Below are 18,739 nucleotides of genomic sequence, written 5' to 3' on the forward strand. Positions count from 1 at the left end.
TATTGTCTGTCATGCACAACCCCTAATTTCTTCCAGTCACCATCCTGACTTTTCACATCTTGTTACTTTGCCACTGTCCACAAAGTGTTGAGTAAATTTTTTCGTCGTCCTAGTAGTCCCGTGCTTCAAACTCTTACCTTTCTTTTTGCTGGCAACATTAGCCATGGTATGTACTGAAGCCAAAAGACTGGTTTCCTGCCTGTGGTCACATTTAACCCCTTCAATACTATTTACATGTTGACAAATGGGAGGGGCTCTGCTTATTACTTTACTTGCATGCCGGACCCCCCCCCCCGGCTTTAGGATTGAAAAACTTAAGGGGAAAAGTGTATAATATTTCTTTTGTGAATATACGTGCCTAGGGAATAAGTGTAACGTATGAACGCTGCACATCCTGAACTGTTGAGGTCTTAATGGAAAATCCTCCACTGCTGCACATTTCACAGCGAATGGGTTATATTACGATATTCTAGCTTTCACATACATTGGCACCTAAGACAGTATAGTGGCTTAATTGTTTTGTGTATTTTCTTTACAGAAATGGCAGGTACTCATGTGAGCCCTCTGGAGGACTAACCTCTCTGACCGGACCCCCACCAGGACCTGGTTTTGGTGTTAGGGCAGACCTCTGAACTGTATACAATAGAATAAAGGTATCTATTTGCAAAACTAAACATTAATAAAGTTATATTATGAAACTATATACTTGAACTCGTTTTGTGATTATGATCTATTTTATTTAAAAGGGTTATCCAACCTTTTGAGAATAGGTGATATGGTGTTTGAGACCATTTACTAGCTAAGCATGAGATTTCAATATCGGCAGTAAAGGGAACAATTACATTTTGCAGTGCATTATGCCAGGTTCCTACAAAGCCAAGTGGCTAATTTGGAGGATTGATGTTCTTACGGTGTAATCCACGCTTCCTCAGTGAATACTTAGCTTACTTCTTCCATGCCCGAGTCTTTAAATTCATTACTCCAGACAGAAACTACGGGGACACAAAGTAAAGTATAAAGTAACATTTATTAAATGTACAATTTATAGTTTCAAACAGAAGAAACATCTTACCATTGAGAAGAGGACAGGACATGAAAACTGGTTATATAAGAACAGCATCTAAAAGGATAGATATGAATCAGATATAACAAAAGTATTCAACTGGCAGACTGTAATCTGAACCTGCAATGCAGATCATCGGAGGAAGCAAGAGTGGATCAAGGGCACAATGATCAGGGAGAGCAAGAGAAGGATGCAGGAGGGGACGTGGAGTACAATAATTCGGGAGAGCAGGAGGGGACGTGGAGTACAATAATCCGGGAGAGCAGGAGGGGACGTGGAGTACAATAATCAGGGAGAGCAGGAGGGGACGTGGAGTACAATAATCAGGGAGAGCAGGAGGGGACGTGGAGTACAATAATCAGGGAGAGCAGGAGGGGACGTGAAGTACAATAATCAGGGAGAGCAGGAGGGAACGTGAAGTACAATAATCCGGGAGAGCAGGAGGGGACGTGGAGTACAATATTCCGGGAGAGCAGGAGGGGACGTGGAGTACAATAATCCGGGAGAGCAGGAGGGGACGTGGAGTACAATAATCCGGGAGAGCAGGAGGGGACGTGGAGTACAATAATCAGGGAGAGCAGGAGGGGGACGTGGAGTACAATAATCAGGGAGAGCAGGAGGGGACGTGAAGTACAATAATCCGGGAGAGCAGGAGGGGACGTGGAGTACAATAATCAGGGAGAGCAGGAGGGGGACGTGGAGTACAATAATCAGGGAGAGCAGGAGGGGACGTGGAGTACAAGGAAGCAGGAGGGGACGTCGAGTACAATAATCAGGGAGAGTAGGGGAAGGAAGCAAATATTGCCTGTGGTGTGTAGGGGAAGGAAGCAAATATTGCCTGTGGTGTGTGCTCCATAAGTACGACTCTAGATAGATTGTACACGTGGAGTATCTGATCGTGCTCACTGTGTACATTAAAATTTGTGCATTAAAAAAAACCCAAAACACAGCATTTCTTGAATTTTTAGGTATAGTGTTCACTGTGCGGGATAATTAAGTCATTGATCAGCAAGCCCAATTTTTTTTTAATCCAAGTTGGATAGCTGCCACTTTGCAGGTCTGACTGTCCCCATTGCATAAAGGTGCAGGAGCTGCCTGCTATTTCATGACCTATTCTAATATTCCCTAATATTTTTTAAAGAGGGATGAGGGGGTCTATGTGGAAAAGAATATTGGTCGGTTAATTCATCCATAGTAATTACTGGGACAAACAGAAAAAGCATCCACCTACATGAGGTAAGCAGGCATATGCCACGTTTGGAGCTCCTGAGTCTGATCCAGACATCATGTACCGTACTTCTCATGATAATTATATATGCACTGCATCGATTCAAATAGGTTAAATCCCCCCTTGCCTCTATTGTGTATGGGAGCTGTGCTCATGTAACCCGCAGCTAATCGGCAGTGTGCACACAGCGCTGTCTCTCAGTACAAGTGAGGCTGGGAAATCCCCTGGGGTTCGTTCTTTCCTCCCACACACTGCAGAGGCACTGGTACACTGGCAGCACTGATCTGAGCCAAGGGAAAGCTGCACATGTACTGCAAATAGCAGCACTAAAGCTGCTGCTGCCGCCATGCTGGGGTGGTCACACTGAGATCTGTGATATTCATGTTGTAATTTACACTTTACTAGCATAGAAAGTTCACAATAGCGCACAATCATGTACCGACTTTTGGCGTTTTTATGGCGGCCTTCCGAAAAGTGGAGCTTTGCAGGTGGTATCGGGCCATGTGCAACCTTAAGTTCGCTGTAGCACTAAGGAGTGGTCTGAAACTACCATGGATTTAATCCTAAATGTCTAATTAATGTAATAATATACTTAAAGTGCCTATCGTTGCCTCTCTGCTTTTTTATTTTTATACATCTGATTTGATGACATGTGGGATTCACTATCGAGACATCATCAGGGGCCAGCTGCTGCAGCCTTTGCCCCCACCCTGAAACCTGTAAGCGTGTGAGCAGGGAGAACAGAGACCAGCCCCAACCCTAAAATTGACGGCTGTTTTGGGGGTGGGAATGGTCTCTGCTTTTCCTACTCGCCAGGTCCTCTCCTTACAATGCAAACATTTCTGACACAAAGTTTTTAGGTTTAGCAATGCAGCAGAGCTGAGAAAGCACGAGACTCATGCTCTGTCTATATAGCCATAGACAGTGAGCTGCTTATCAAAGGAGGAGGCGGAGTTGGCCAGGAGTTGTGTCCAGCAATGATAAGCTCCTGGTGCTAAACAATCCTTACAAGTAATCAAAACCATAGAGCTTAATAAGAGGCATTGTTGAAATCTGTGTGCTAACCCCTACAGCATGCAGTCTTCAGCTTACATAGCAAAAACCTGCTGACAGATTCCCTTTAAAGGTCTATGTAGATGCGGAATAATAAGGATCAGACATATGCTACAGGCTTGATGTTAGAAATAAAGACATACAGCGCTATTCATATGCACAATTTCCAACAATTGCCATGCCTAACTATTGGGTGAACAGGGAGCTCAGACCCAGTTATCTAAAAGTAACCAATAGTAAATGTAGAGCAAAAGGACAAAGGGCGTTTCCGGCTCATCCATCCAGGTAATAAAATCAACTTTCATTAATTGGTTAAAAACGGAGACCTCAGACTCTGACGGTATCCTATGAATAAGGGCGTCCTAGTACTCCAGTAACGCGGCAGGTTGTGAGGTTTCTGCTTTTAACCGAATAATAAAATTTGATTTTATTACCGGCATGGATGAGCCGGAAACACTTTTTCCTTTTCCAAAATCAGCAGCAAGTACAGCACCCATCGGCTGACCTCCAGCTGCTATTGAATTGACTCCAGTTTCCAGAATGGTGAGTTTCCTGTGTGTGTTTGTTTTTAGGCAAATTTTGGGGGTTGATCCAAAATCAGGATGTCACGAAGATAGCACATATTCCTTACATTTTCGTACCACAAAACACATGCATGTACAGGATAAAAAAAAAAACATAAAAAATGATTAAAGCCCAACTACAGTGTTTTATGTATAGAATGACGCAACCAATCTAAGTTTCCTGCCCCTAATCTTATGCTTACCAGCCGCCGTATTCATCTGCTATCGGCTCCGCTCTGGTCGGTCTTCTGCGGGTTGTGACCTGATTATTTTCTCCAGTGTTTGCTGTGTGAAACGGAAGTCACAACCCCAATGCAAGTCGATGAGGACCAGAGCATGGATCTCATAGGCTTGCACAGAGAGCTTGTGACCGTTAGCTCTGACTTCCGGTCAGTTGGAAGTCGCGGTCACAAGATGACGGTGCAGGAACAGCTGAAGACAGCGGCTGATGAGTACATTAGTGGCACCACTCCAGCGCTGAAATCATGTTGGAGTGCTGCTTAAAAAAAAACTAGTAGCAGTGTGTGTGAAGGAGAACTAAGCAAACTGCTACAGACTGGACTAGTCGCACACAAGAACAAATCTGTCCTGCTTTTTCTTGCCAGCTTTACATTTTAGATGCATTAGGGAAATAAATGAAGCAGATCATAAAAGCAGACGTCTATATGTAATGCCAGTCCCCGATTCCTCCCACTGAAGAGGAAGCAGAGCACACAGTATTTTCATTGATCTGTGCAGCCCCCAGGGTTGGCACAGGCACTCTGCCCGCCATGCTCCATATAGTATCATGCTCATATGGGACTGTTGGACCCAACACAAGTTTTCTGAATGGTTCTGTCTTTTCACAAATGAAAGCATGTCCGTAATGAAAGTACAAAGAAGGAGCTTTATGGAGACTGAGGGTTTCCTGCTATTTTTTCCCTATGCAAATACAAAGTGCTCTGAGGATGCCAAATTTTTGACCATTTTTTGTATTTTTGCTACTAAAGATCTCTCAAGGTGTTTGGTTCTTGCTTAGAAAAACATCGCATGTCAGTTTGGACCAATCAAAAAAACAAAGATACAGACATGTGACCACTGCAGCCAATCAGGGGCGTGATCGTGCAACACTCACATGCATCTTTGAACTGGAAGTACAGCGAGAGCAGTGGCCAATGGAGAGGCGAGTATTATTTACTAATGTTAAAGCATTCTGAATGGATTTTTTTAAATATTGTGTTCAACCTCTACACAAGGTTTCTCTGGCAAGAATGGTTAAAAAGATAAATACAATCTGGCAAAAATAACCCCGAGGGTTGCACCAGTGATCTGCACTGAGACAGGCAGTGATGACATCCCTGGTGGTCAGAGGTTGCTCACTACTTGGACAACACATTATTAAGTGCTCAGTGTAAAATTAAAGCACCACATATTCTCCTGGCAGCCAGCACTCGCCGCGGATGGGATGCAGCGCTCACATTTCACTTTGCCCATGCTGTTCACTATTCAGATCACATAATATGCAGACGAGTGCTGACAACATTGGAACGGCGCCGGTCCAGGTGAGTATATGGTTTCATTGTACATGGGGCACTGTTTCATTTAAAAAAAAAAAACCCAACAAAAATACATCCTAAACATGTAAAGTATAGGTGCATTCAAATACTCACTGACTGCCGCCCACCCCAGATTCCAGAGCCACTTCGGTCCTCTTCTGACCCCTGTATAGTCTAATAAGTTGAAATTTCAGCCATGTGATTCAGAAGAGGACCGGAGCAGTGCTGGGAACCGGGGAAGATGGCACTTGGTAACCATTTTATTGCACTTACACTATAGACATACTAAGAAGGGTTAAAGTCATACCGGTTTTTGTTAGTTCTTCTATAAGAAGGGCTTGTCCAAGTAGACAAAATCCCCTTTATGCCTGTAATTGACTGCAGTGGTCAGATGATTGGAACATCCATGTATGTGGGTTTATTGTGAGCTTCTGCTGTACGTACCACACAAATGGAAACCGCATTGCTAAGCCATGGCAGTATGCTGTATGGTCCGTGTGGTGTTTAACTATAGGGTTAAAAGCTTGTCCAGCAAATGCATCCCAAATATCTGATCAGACCCGTTTATACACACTCCTCATGTGTAACCAGGGGCTGTAGGATGGGTCGCTTTAGGCTGCAGAAGGGGCTAATTGTAGGACCAAAACAGATGAGGAAGAGAATTGATTCTGACCTTAGGCTCTGTGCACATTCTGCTGCAGATCCGCAGCGGATTTGGCCCTGCAGCTTCGCAGCAAAACTGCATGTGATGTACAGTAGCATTATAGCCTATGTAAAACAAAATCCGCAGTGCACATGCTGCGTTTTTTTCTGTTCAGATTTGCTGCGGAATGAAAAAAGCAGCAGCATGTCACTTCTTTTGTGCGGTTTTGTTGCAGTTTTCCACCTGCTCCATTCTAGAAATCCGCAGGTGGAAAACTGCAGGGGAAATCCGCAGGAAAAATGCAGGTCATTTGACCTGCGGATTTAGTAAAATCTGTGCAGAAAATTCCAAAGCAGAATACGCACCGTGTGCACATTGTTCCCACAGATCTTCTGTTAGGCTGTGTGCACACGCTGCGGATTCCGCTGCGTTTCCGCAGCGGTTTTGGCCGCTGCGGACACGCAGCAGTTTTAGCTGCGGTGTACAGTACCATTCATTTGAATGGGAAAAAAAACGCTGTGCCGACGCTGCGGAAAAAAACGCGCGGATTTGCTGCGGTTTTGAATCCGCAGAAAGAATTGCATGTCAATTCTTTCTGCGGAAACCGCTGCGGGTTCCTATCTCCACCATTGTGGAGATAGTGAATCCGCAGGACCAAACTGCAGGCAAAACCGCAGATAATCCGCAGGTCTTTGGACCTGCGGATTATCTGCGGTTTTTGCAAAATCCGTGCGGATTAATCCGCAGCGGAATCCGCAGCGTGTGCACACAGCCTTAGGCTAACGGACAACTCCACCGAAAGTGCTCACCTGTAAGATCGGCCGGACATCGAGTATCACACCAGCGTCAGTGTCAGACCAGCCTCACGCCCCATTACACCATTCTCAGTGTCAGACCAGCCTCACGCCATTACACCAGCCTCATAATGTCAGACCAGCCTCACGCCATTACACCATTCTCAGTGTCAGACCAGCCTCACGCCATTACACCATTCTCAGTGTCAGACCAGCCTCACGCCATTACACCAGCCTCATAATGTCAGACCAGCCTCACGCCATTACACCATTCTCAATGTCAGACCAGCCTCACGCCATTACACCATTCTCAGTGTCAGACCAGCCTCACGCCATTACACCATTCTCAGTGTCAGACCAGCCTCACGCCATTACACCATTCTCAGTGTCAGACCAGCCTCACGCCATTACACCATTCTCAGTGTCAGACCAGCCTCACGCCATTACACCAGTCTCACAGTGTCATATCAGCCTCACGCCATTACACCATTCTCACAGTGTCAGACCAGCCTCACACCATTACCAGTCTCACAATATTACACCTGCCTCAGTGTCAGACCAGCCTCACGCCATTACACCAGCCTCACACCAGTCTCACAGTGTCAGAACAGCCTCACACTATTACACCAGCCTCACAGTGTCAGACCAGCCTCACGCCATTACACCATTCTCACAGTGTCAGACCAGCCTCACGCCATTACACCATTCTCACAGTGTCAGACCAGCCTCACGCCATTACAGCAGTCTCACAGTGTCAGACCAGCCTCACACCATTACACCAGCCTCACAATGTCAGACCAGCCTCACGCCATTACACCAGTCTCGGTGTCAGACCAGCCTCACGGTGTCAGACCAGCCTCACAGTGTCAGACCAGCCTCACAGTGTCAGACCAGCCTCACAGTGTCAGACCAGCCTCACAGTGTCAGACCAGCCTCACGCCATTACACCAGCCTCAGTGTCAGACCAGCCTCACGCCATTACACCAGCCTCAGTGTCAGACCAGCCTCACGCCATTACACCAGCCTCAGTGTCAACCAGCCTCACGCCATTACACCAGCCTCAGTGTCAGACCAGCCTCACGCCATTACAGCAGTCTCACAGTGTCAGACCAACCTCACGCCATTACACCAGCCTCAGTGTCAGACCAGCCTCACGTCATTACAGCAGTCTCAGTGTCAGACCAGCCTCATGCCATTACACCAGCCTCACAATGTCAGACCAGCCTCACGCCATTACACCAGTCTCAATGTCAGACCAGCCTCACGCCATTACACCAGTCTCAGTGTCAGACCAGCCTCACGCCATTACACCAGTCTCAGTGTCAGACCAGCCTCACGCCATTACACCAGCCTCAGTGTCAGACCAGCCTCACGCCATTACACCTGCCTCAGTGTCAGACCAGCCTCAGGCTCCTGTACCCGCCTCACACTATTACACCTACTTCACACTCCTGTACCCGCCTGACGCTATTACACCAGCCTTACGCGCCTGTGCCCGCCTGACGCTATTACACCAGCCTCACGCTCCTGTACCCTCCTGACACTATTACACCAGTCTCACGCTCCTGTACCCGCCTCATGCTCCTGTGCCCGCCTGACGCTATTACACCAGTCTGTGTCAGACCAGCCTTACGCCATTACACCAGTCTCAAAGTGTAAGACCAGCCTCACACCATTACACCAGTCTCAAAGTGTAAGACCAGCCTCACGCCATTACACCAGTCTCAGTGTCAGAACAGCCTCACACCATTACACCAGCCTCAGTGTCAGACCAGCCTCACGCCATTACACCAGTCTCAGTGTCAGACCAGCCTCACGCCATTACACCAGCCTCAGGCCATTACACCAGCCTCAGTGTCAGACCAGCCTCACGCCATTACACTAGCATCAGTGTCAGACCAGCCTCACAGTGTCAGACCAGCCTCACAGTGTCAGACCAGCCTCACAGTGTCAGACCAGCCTCACGCCATTACACCAGCCTCAGTGTCAGACCAGCCTCACGCCATTACACCAGCCTCAGTGTCAGACCAGCCTCACGCCATTACACCAGCCTCAGGCTCCTGTACCCGCCTCACACTATTACACCTACTTCACACTCCTGTACCCGCCTGACGCTATTACACCAGCCTTACGCGCCTGTGCCCGCCTGACGCTATTACACCAGCCTCACGCTCCTGTACCCTCCTGACACTATTACACCAGTCTCACGCTCCTGTACCCACCTCATGCTCCTGTGCCCGCCTGACGCTATTACACCAGTCTGTGTCAGACCAGCCTTACGCCATTACACCAGTCTGTGTCAGAACAGCCTCACGCCATTACACCAGTCTCAGTGTCAGAACAGCCTCACACCATTACACCAGCCTCACAGTGTCAGACCAGCCTCACGCCATTACACCAGTCTCAGTGTCAGACCAGCCTCACGCCATTACACCAGCATCAGTGTCAGACCAGCCTCACGTCATTACACCAGCCTCAGTGTCAGACCAGCCTCACGCCAGTACACCTGCCTCACAGTGTCAGACCAGCCTCACACCATTACACCTGCCTCACAGAGTCAGACTAGCCTCACACCATTACACCAGCCTCACAGTGTCAGACCAGCCTCACGCCATTACACCTGCCTCACAGTGTCAGATCAGCCTCACGCCATTACACCTGCCTCACAGTGTCAGATCAGCCTCACGCCATTACACCAGCCTCAGTGTCAGACCAGCCTCACGCCATTACACCTGCCTCACGCCATTACACCTGCCTCACAGTGTCAGACCAGCCTCACGCCATTACACCAGTCTCAGTGTCAGACCAGCCTCACAGTGTCAGACCAGCCTCACACCATTACACCAGCCTCACAGTCAGACCAGTCTCACACCACTACACCAGTCTCACACCATTACACCAGTCTCACGCCATTACACCAGTCTCACGCCATTACACCAGTCTCACGCCATTACACCAGTCTCAGTGTCAGACCAGCCTTACGCCATTACACCAGCCTCAGTGTCAGAACAGCCTCACACCATTACACCAGCCTCACAGTCAGACCAGCCTCACACCATTACACCAGCCTCACACCATTACACCAGTCTCAGTGTCAGACCAGCCTCACGCCATTACACCAGTCTGTGTCAGACCAACCTCAGTGTCAGAACAGCCTCACACCATTACACCAACCTCACAGTGTCAGAACAGCCTCACACCATTACACCAACCTCAGTGTCAGAACAGCCTCACACCATTACACCAGCCTCAGTGTCAGACCAGCCTCACGCCATTACACCAGTCTCAGTGTCAGACCAGCCTCACGCCATTACACCAGTCTCAGTGTCAGACCAGCCTCACGCCATTACACCAGTCTCAGTGTCAGACCAGCCTCACGCCATTACACCAGCCTCATAGTGTCAGACCAGCCTCACGCCATTACACCTGCCTCAGTGCCAGACCAGCCTCACGCCATTACACCAACCTCAGTGTCAGACCAGCCTCACGCTCCTGTACCCACCTCACACTATTACACCTACTTCACACTCCTGTACCCGCCTGACGCTATTACACCAGCCTCACGCTCCTGTACCCGCCTCACGCTATTACACCAGTCTCACGCTCCTGTACCTGCCTGACGCTATGACACCAGCCTAACACTCCTGTACCCGCCTGACGCCATTACACCAGCCTCAGTGTCAGACCAGCCTCACGCCATTACACCAACTTCAGTGTCAGACCAGCCTCACGCTCCTGTACCCGCCTGACGCTATTACACCAGCCTCACGCTCCTGTACCCGCCTGACGCTATTACACCGGCCTCACGCTCCTGTACCCGCCTGACGCTATTACACCGGCCTCACGCTCCTGTGCCCGCCTGACGCTATTACACCGGCCTCACGCTCCTGTACCCGCCTGACGCTATTACACCGGCCTCACGCTCCTGTACCCGCCTGACGCTATTACACCGGCCTCACGCTCCTGTACCCGCCTGACGCTATTACACCGGCCTCACGCTCCTGTGCCCGCCTGACGCTATTACACCGGCCTCACGCTCCTGTACTCGCCTGACGCTATTACACCGGCCTCACGCTCCTGTGCCCGCCTGACGCTATTACACCGGCCTCACGCTCCTGTGCCCGCCTGACGCTATTACACCGGCCTCACGCTCCTGTGCCCGCCTGACGCTATTACACCGGCCTCACGCTCCTGTGCCCGCCTGACGCTATTACACCGGCCTCACGCTCCTGTGCCCGCCTGACGCTATTACACCGGCCTCACGCTCCTGTGCCCGCCTGACGCTATTACACCGGCCTCACGCTCCTGTGCCCGCCTGACGCTATTACACCGGCCTCACGCTCCTGTGCCCGCCTGACGCTATTACACCGGCCTCACGCTCCTGTGCCCGCCTGACGCTATTACACCGGCCTCACGCTCCTGTGCCCGCCTGACGCTATTACACCAACCTCACGCTCCTGTGCCCGCCTGACGCTATTACACCAACCTCACGCTCCTGTGCCCGCCTGACGCTATTACACCAGCCTAACACTTCTGTACCCGCCTGACGCTATTACACCAGCCTAACACTTCTGTACTCGCCTGACGCTATTACACCAACCTCACGCTCCTGTACTCGCCTCATGCTATTACACCAACCTCACGCTCCTGTGCCCGCCTGACGCTATTACACCAGCCTAACACTTCTGTACCCGCCTGACGCTATTACTCCAGCCTAACACTTCTGTACCCGCCTCATGCTATTACACCAGCCTCACGCTCCTGTACTCGCCTCCACTATTACACGTACTTCACGCTCCTACACCCGCCTCACAGTGTACATGCTCACAGATATGAAATTTCAATCAATGATCACACCGCTGACGCCACGAAGCAGACACCAGTGCACTGCAATCAGCAGGCACCAAGATCACCGGCAGGATCCAGTGAGAACGATCACAGTTGCCATAGTTACAAGCTATCGCTCTTTGCCACCACAGAAGGTCGCCCTCTGCCGGCGGTTCACAGTCGCACACGTTATCACCTCAATAACAGTCGCTGTCAAAACAACAGCTGGTTGCGTCAGTGCCGCAAGTGACGTCATTAACCCTTCCTAGAGTTCGCGCACGCGCCCGAGGCCTCTATGGGACAATACTCACTGCGCCATCACAATAGTGAAGGCGACACCAACAATGGCGACCCCCGTACTACACACACAAGACAGCAAACAGAATCGGATGGCCGGAGAGGAAGAAGACTGGGCAGTCGCTGGCAGCATCCGACACCTCATACCAGCGCTCTCCCTCCTCCGCTTTCGAGAACCTTCCTCTAGGCACAGCCATCCCTGGATGACAGCAGTGGCCCAGCAGCCAATCACAGGCGGCAGGTCTGTTTCCAAGTGCCAGCTTGTAACGACGGATCCCGCCTGTCCGTGACGTGTGGAGGGAGGAGTCATGCAGAAGTGCGTTATCTGTGGCAGCCAGGACGTGAGTGGGGGATGGGCCAGACACTGACAGATTACTGTGTGCTGTGCTGGACGCTGCAGCGCCCCCTTTGGTAGCGATGACAGCTGCACGTCCCATTGTCACACGGCCCGCCGCTCTATACGTGCAGGCTCGGCTGCGCTGTGTGCGCCTTGTGAGTGACAGCTCGCTGAAACTCCACCCACAGCTGCTCCAATCCCGCTCCGCCGGCCTGGCATCACGTGGTCTGCCGCGCGTCGTCCAATCCGCTGCAGGTCGCCGAGGGCTGTGTGCGGGGAGCGTGTAGTGAGGGGGAGGGCGGCGGAAGAAGAGGGGTGTGAGCGCTGCCGTGAGGAGACACCGGGGAGTCAGCGCTGTGCGCCCCGCTTCTCACACCGACACGGTCTTCAGTGTGTGGCAGGATACAGATAACGGCCGTCAGCAGGTAAGGGGCCGACGGGTCACATGGGAGCGGCGGGAGCCTAGGCCGGGAATGTCAGGGGCGGCAGACAGGGCAGTGGTGGTGTGCGCCGCAGCTCACTGTGCCTCGGTGCGTCCTGTGCCCGGGCATAGTGTGTGGCAGTGCCCCCTCAGGTGTCAGCATGTAGACTGGCCGTGGCTCTGAGCCACACTGACAGCCCCTGGTGGTGTCAGGGCCACCCCTGTAGTGTTACCCCCCCACTATGGCGGGGGCAGTGACCCCTCTGTGGGCTGAGCTGTGCCGGGCACTGCGGTGTGACGGTGGCTTGTGCTGGCCCTACAGTTGTCCAGCAACCATGTCAGTAATGTGTGCCCTCTGGATGGGATCCCTGACATCTGCCTCTGGCGTCACCCATGGGTATTCTTATGACTAGCTGGATTGGCACAATGTAATTGTTGCAATTTTGTGATTCACTTATGTTTGGCTAATTGCAAGAAGACCCCCGGATGCCACAGGTAAGAAGTGGTTCTCGGTGCTCATGTCCAGACGTCACAAATCACAGATGAAGCCAGTAGACCAGGTTGTGCAAATCGGTTCACACCAACTAGCTATCTGCTATGACCCCCATGGAGGAGGTGGTGGCTTGTGACTACTGTCGTAGCCCCACCTAGCTTGTGGCGGCTTTTGCTGGCGGCCGTGGCCCTCCTCCCCCTGGGGTAGCGGTGTATTTTGCTGGCTGGTGGAGGCGGTCTTCGTTGGCAGTCGTGGCCCCCTGGGATGGTTGTGGTGGCAGCGGTTTTCCCTGGCCGTCGTGGCCCCCTCCGGTGTAGTGGCAGTTTTCATTGGCCGTTGTGCCCTAACCCCCCTGTGGTGGTGGTTGTGGTTTTCTCTGGCCGTTGTGGCCCTACCACCTTGTGGTGGCGGCGGTGTTCGCTGACCACCGCGGATCACCATGGTCCCTCCCCGGAATCTCCCCGTGGGGGAGACAATGACGACCAGCACAAGCCCACCACCTTCCCATGGGAGTGGTGGTGGGTTTCGCTTGCTGTCATGGCCCTACCCACTTGTGGTGACGACAGTGTTCGCTGGCCATCGTGGACCACCATGGTCCCTCCCTGGAATCTCCCCGTGGGGGGAGGCAATGGCGACCAGCGCAAGCCCACCACCTTCCCATTGGATTGGTGGTGGGTAGCACTGGCTGCCGTGGCCCTCCACTGGGGAGGCGGCTTGCGTTGGCACCCATGGTATGATTTGTTGTGGCTGAATTCCCACTGCTGGATGTGTCACTGCCCAGCTGCCTGCATTGTCATTCCTCCAGGCTACATACAGCTTCAGTCCAACCTTTTAACGTTTTGTGCTTTTACTTTCCCTTTTATCACATCAATCACAAAGCAGAATAAAGTGCTTCGTGTCAGCATTTGGCCGGTCTGGGTGTCTCAGACGGAACACAAATTAATAACATTACCTGTTCTTAATAAAAAGGTTACAGCATTCAGACTGGAGCACCCAGTACTGGAGGGGGTGTATTATTTCATTTTTGTAAACCTTTTTTTTTTTTTTTTCTAGGCAGTGGGTCCATATATCTGACAGTGGTATGATATAAAGCTAGTAGGAAGAAGGGGGTGTGTTCCTTCGCTCTCCACAGGCGAGCATTCGGAGACAATGCAAACCCAGGCATGAATGCTGCATAGAAAATAAGAAATGGCACATCCTCGCAGTAATCTCGCTGGAGGCAGGTTGACATGGCATCGCCTCTTGTTTGCTTCTGTCTTCTGCTGTAGTGCCCTACTTGGCTTTGATATCATCTGGCAAGAAGTTTACTACTCCACCTTCTTTACTGGTGCACCCTTAAGAATTGCTGCACCTTGAGAGCACAAGAAAATTCTACACATTGTGACCCTTCCTTGCTTGACAAATGTCAACTTTCTCTTGAGTCTTTTACCCAAGGCCGCCTTCACATATATCAGCTTTTTTAATGAAAAATAAAATATGAAGTAACATTTGCTGCCCATTGTTGCTCTCCACTGTGTGCTGACAACCAATCTACAGCCAACTGGGTGATCACTGACCTTGGGGTGATGCTTTTGTGGGCACCTCGAGATCTATTGGTTGACTCTCCAGCCCATTCAACAAAGACTGGCAGGGGCAGTGGAGAGGGGTGCTGGAGCTGTAAGCTCTTTAGTAAGTCAGTAATATGCTCACTTTATTTTAAACTCTAAACAGCTTTGTCTCAAACAAAATCCCTCAAAGCCTGGCAAAATGCTGTCCTAAAGGTAGCCTAAAATCTAGCTCTTAAAGTGTATATTTTGGTCTTGAGTAGTTAAAATTGGTGTTTCGCATGTGCGCCTTGCAGGAGGAATAAGATTCATTTCTATGTGCGCCTCACCAGAATTGATACTCCAGACAGGGACTAGAGTAGGTTTCTGGTGTAATTTATGAAAAACTTGTTGGGTCAGCTTCACCACAACTCATCCCGCCCATGCACTGTCTACTTTGGCAACTTCGAGTTGTGCAAAAGTTTTACAATTTGTCAGTGTTTTATGATGGAAATCCAACGAAAACACTTTTATTCAAGAACACTGTGAAGATCAGTGTATTAGATTGGACACATTGGCATGCATTTTAAGCAGTTCTGAATTTGGGCTGTATAAATGTATCATATTTTACCTGTGGTAATTACAGGTGCTTCTCACTAAATTAGAATATCAAAAAGTTATAATTTTTCATTTCTTAAATACAAAAAGTGAAACTCATCTATAATATAGTCATTACAAACAGTGATCAATTTCAAGTGTTTATTTCTGTTAATGTTGATGATTATGGCTTACAGCCAATGAAAACCAAAAAGTCATTATCTCAGTAAATTATAATACTTTATCACCAGCTTGAAAAATTATTTTAAAATCCGAAAAGTTGGCCTACTGAAATGTATGTTCAGTATATGCACTCAATATGTGTTCGGGGTTCCTTTTGCATCAATTACTGCATCAATGCCGCGTGGCATGGAGGCGATCAGCCAGTGGCACTGCTGAGGTGTTATGGAAGCCCAGGTTGCTTTGATAGTAGGCTTCAGCTCATTTGCATTGTTGGGTCTGGTGTCTCATCTTCCTCTTGACAATACCCCATAGATTCTCTATGGGGTTAAGGTCAGGCGAGTTTGCTGGCCAATCAAGCACAGTGATACTGTTTTTAAAGGGAATCTGTCACCCATATTTAGTGATATCATGTAAAGAAGTCTTCACATGCAGGACACAGTTCCGGGGCATAGACCGCGCTGGAAAATAGACGCATGCGCAGTAGCGATTATATGCTTTGCCCACAGTTGGGCAAAGCATACTGCACAGGCGCCGGAGGCCTTTACAATGCACAAGCGCGGAAACCAAAGTTATCTGTGATATTCACAGATGAAGATTACATTCAACAAGCCGAGGAGTGTGTGTGGGGGGGGGGGAGCGACTAAGCCATGCCCATCAGACCGGACAGTGGCGATTTGCATACATCCCCCAACAAGATAAAAAAGGTATTTATGTGCATCAAAGGTGCAGGGTCAGGGGGAATAAGAAAATCCTAATAGAATCCTTGTGGGACGCACAATTGGGTGATTTCTTTACATGATATCACTAAATATTGGTGACAGATTCCCTCTAAACCAGATATTGGTACTTTTGGCAGTGTGGACAAGTGCCAAGTCCTGCTGGAGAAAGCAATTTCCATCTCCAAGAAGCTTGTCCACAGAGGGAAGCATGAATTGCTCTAAAACTTCCTGGTAGACGGCTGCGCTGACTTTGGTCTTGATAACACAGTGGACCTACACCAGCAGATGACATGGCTCTCCAAACCATCACTGATTGTGGAAACTTCACACTAGACCTCAAGCAGCTTGGATTGTGTGCCTCTCCTCTCTTCCTCCAGACTCCGGGACGTTGATTTCCAAGGTCTAGTGTGAAGTATCCACACTAGAACTGTAATAAATTAACTTTTTGATATTGTAATTTTGTGAGATGCACCTGTAAAAGCAAACTTTCCCAGAGAAGGTCTCAAGTTTTTTGTTTTTTCCCCCTTCCTTCCAGTGTGATCTTGTAAGACTGATGCATCTAACCTTATCATACTGAGAACTAAGACCATTGGAGAGGAGTTCCATGGTGTAATGTTACATGCAATGCTATGGATCCACCCCAGTTTTTGTTGAGCAATGCCTCAATACCGCGAGAGATCCAGAGTGCAGTATTTCTCACATGCAGTCATCTTCATCACTGCTCCCTGTTGCAGCTCTTCTTTCCTACTGCTGTAATGACAATCATAATTAGAATTGGTGCATATTGATTTACAAGTTCCAGTCTGTCATACATGCCAGTAATCTGTGGCCAATGGACAGGTGAGTGAGAACAGTCACTTACCTGAGGTCATCTGTGACTCTTGTTTTGATTAGTTGGCCTCGTGCAACATTATTGTTGTGGGGTGACGCACAAGTAATGTTGTGCCAGGCCGTCAAATCATAATAAGAGCCTTAGATGCCATCAGGTAATAGGTGGTACTCCCATCCAGTGAACACAGATCACTGTCATGGCTGATGGATGGAGACTTGTGAATAAATTCTCACCCACTCTAATTATGAACGTCCTCACACAACGTGAGGAGAGCTTTTTGTGGTGCAATGGATTGTGCACGCAGTGTTTGGCACATACAGCACTCTAGATCTATTCTAGTTATCGGAGCTTTATCCCCTTATACCTGGGCCAGTGCCACAGTTTGTATGGAATGACATTACAGGGCAGCTCTCCTCTCATTCGCTGTATAATGGTGAGAGAGGAGTGAAGAAATTTCTATGAGCTAAGGTTTCGCATCATTCGACCTAGATTACATTGGTAAAGCCGGTTCTGTCTTTCTCTGGGGTATTTGCTCTTTTCCCTGAATGCCACTTGTGATTGGGCAACTTCTTATAGGTTTGCATTGGCACATAGTCTGTGTGTGAAAGGTGCTGACTGACTGGTTCACTTCAATTAGCCTGTCCCTGGCTCCCGCTATGTATCAACCATGTCAGAAAAGGGGACTGGCTTAGCTAAATATGCAGCGTTGTATCAGATTTCCCTCAATGTTGCAGAAACCAGAGTGAGCACAAAATCTGGTGCAACTTTGTCCATAATTGTCACCTTCTAAACAACATCTGAATGCTGGTCCATAGAGTATAATGGGAGATGTTACCTATATTCATCAAAGGTAAATTAGTGAAATGCAAATATGTACCTCATGGAACTCCAACTTAGAGCATAAACTTGGCCTCAGTGTAGATATTGGTAGTTAGTGGCTGTTTAATAAGATGCCCCCGTGTATAATGCAGCTAAAGTAATCTGCTCCCTTTAAAGAGTTCATCTGAGTCTCACTACATACTGTACCCAGACAGCCACATTCGCATCACACTAAGGACCACTGTGAAGAGAAAAGCAGTTCCTTTTATATCTCCATGCTGAAACTCTCATTCTCTACCCACATTATTGCCTCCCAGCTGAGAAGCAGGAAGTCTCAAATAGCGAGACAGCGGAGAAAACAAAAACTTCAGCTTTTTTTTTTTTTACTTGTTAAAAACCCAAAATGACAGCTTAGTAATTTATAAATTTATAATTTGTTTACATTTTTCCAGGAGGTGATTAGTTGTGGGTTTTTTTTTTTTAAAGAATACATTGGGGAATTGGACATTGTCCTTTTTTGCAGATCCTGACACTGTTTAGACCAGGGCTGTGGAGTAGGTAAGCCAAACTTCCCACTCTGCCTCCTCAATTTCCCTTACTCTGACGCCTCTCACATTCCCCCATACATTACTCCTGTTTGAGTGATCAATTTACTGTAGGAAAATTGTATCAGGCATTTCATCACCATAATAATACAATAATAAAGATATTTACTTTCCTTAATCCTGTTTTGCTGGTCACCCTAGCAGTTCTGAGATGAGTACAGGCATTCCTTCCCAGTGCCTTTTGCATGTACACAAAGTGCAGCACAG

The 18,739-nt window shown here is 48.9% G+C and overlaps 2 protein-coding genes and 1 long non-coding RNA gene across 8 annotated transcripts in view; 2 read left to right on the top strand and 1 right to left on the bottom strand.

Annotated features, from left to right (window-relative positions):
- Positions 1–701, top strand: part of NDUFV2 (NADH:ubiquinone oxidoreductase core subunit V2) — a 41,533-nt gene extending 40,832 nt beyond the window's left edge. The window contains exon 8 of the mRNA XM_073550957.1: positions 539–701. Within this exon, the coding sequence (XP_073407058.1) occupies positions 539–632 (94 nt within the window). The 3' untranslated portion in view covers positions 633–701. The remainder of the gene's footprint in view (positions 1–538) is intronic.
- Positions 702–712: 11 nt separating this feature from the next.
- LOC141053842 (uncharacterized) lies at positions 713–12,211 on the bottom strand. The gene is made up of 2 exons (XR_012221277.1): positions 12,151–12,211; positions 713–1,120 (listed from the first exon to the last, which is right to left on the bottom strand). It is a non-coding gene; the product is annotated as an uncharacterized lncRNA (long non-coding RNA).
- The window catches only part of ANKRD12 (ankyrin repeat domain 12), a 178,687-nt gene continuing 172,084 nt past the window's right edge, over positions 12,137–18,739 (top strand). For 2 of the 6 annotated variants that reach the window (XM_073550952.1, XM_073550951.1), the window contains exon 1: positions 12,411–12,765. The gene's annotated coding sequence lies outside the window, so the exon portion shown is untranslated. The other 4 variants (XM_073550954.1, XM_073550953.1, XM_073550950.1 and 1 more) reach the window with 4 other exon arrangements.

This window comes from Dendrobates tinctorius, unplaced genomic scaffold, assembly GCF_039654945.1.
Source record: "Dendrobates tinctorius isolate UK_male_01 unplaced genomic scaffold, ASM3965494v1 ptg000171l, whole genome shotgun sequence".
Classification (NCBI taxonomy): domain Eukaryota; kingdom Metazoa; phylum Chordata; class Amphibia; order Anura; family Dendrobatidae; genus Dendrobates; species Dendrobates tinctorius.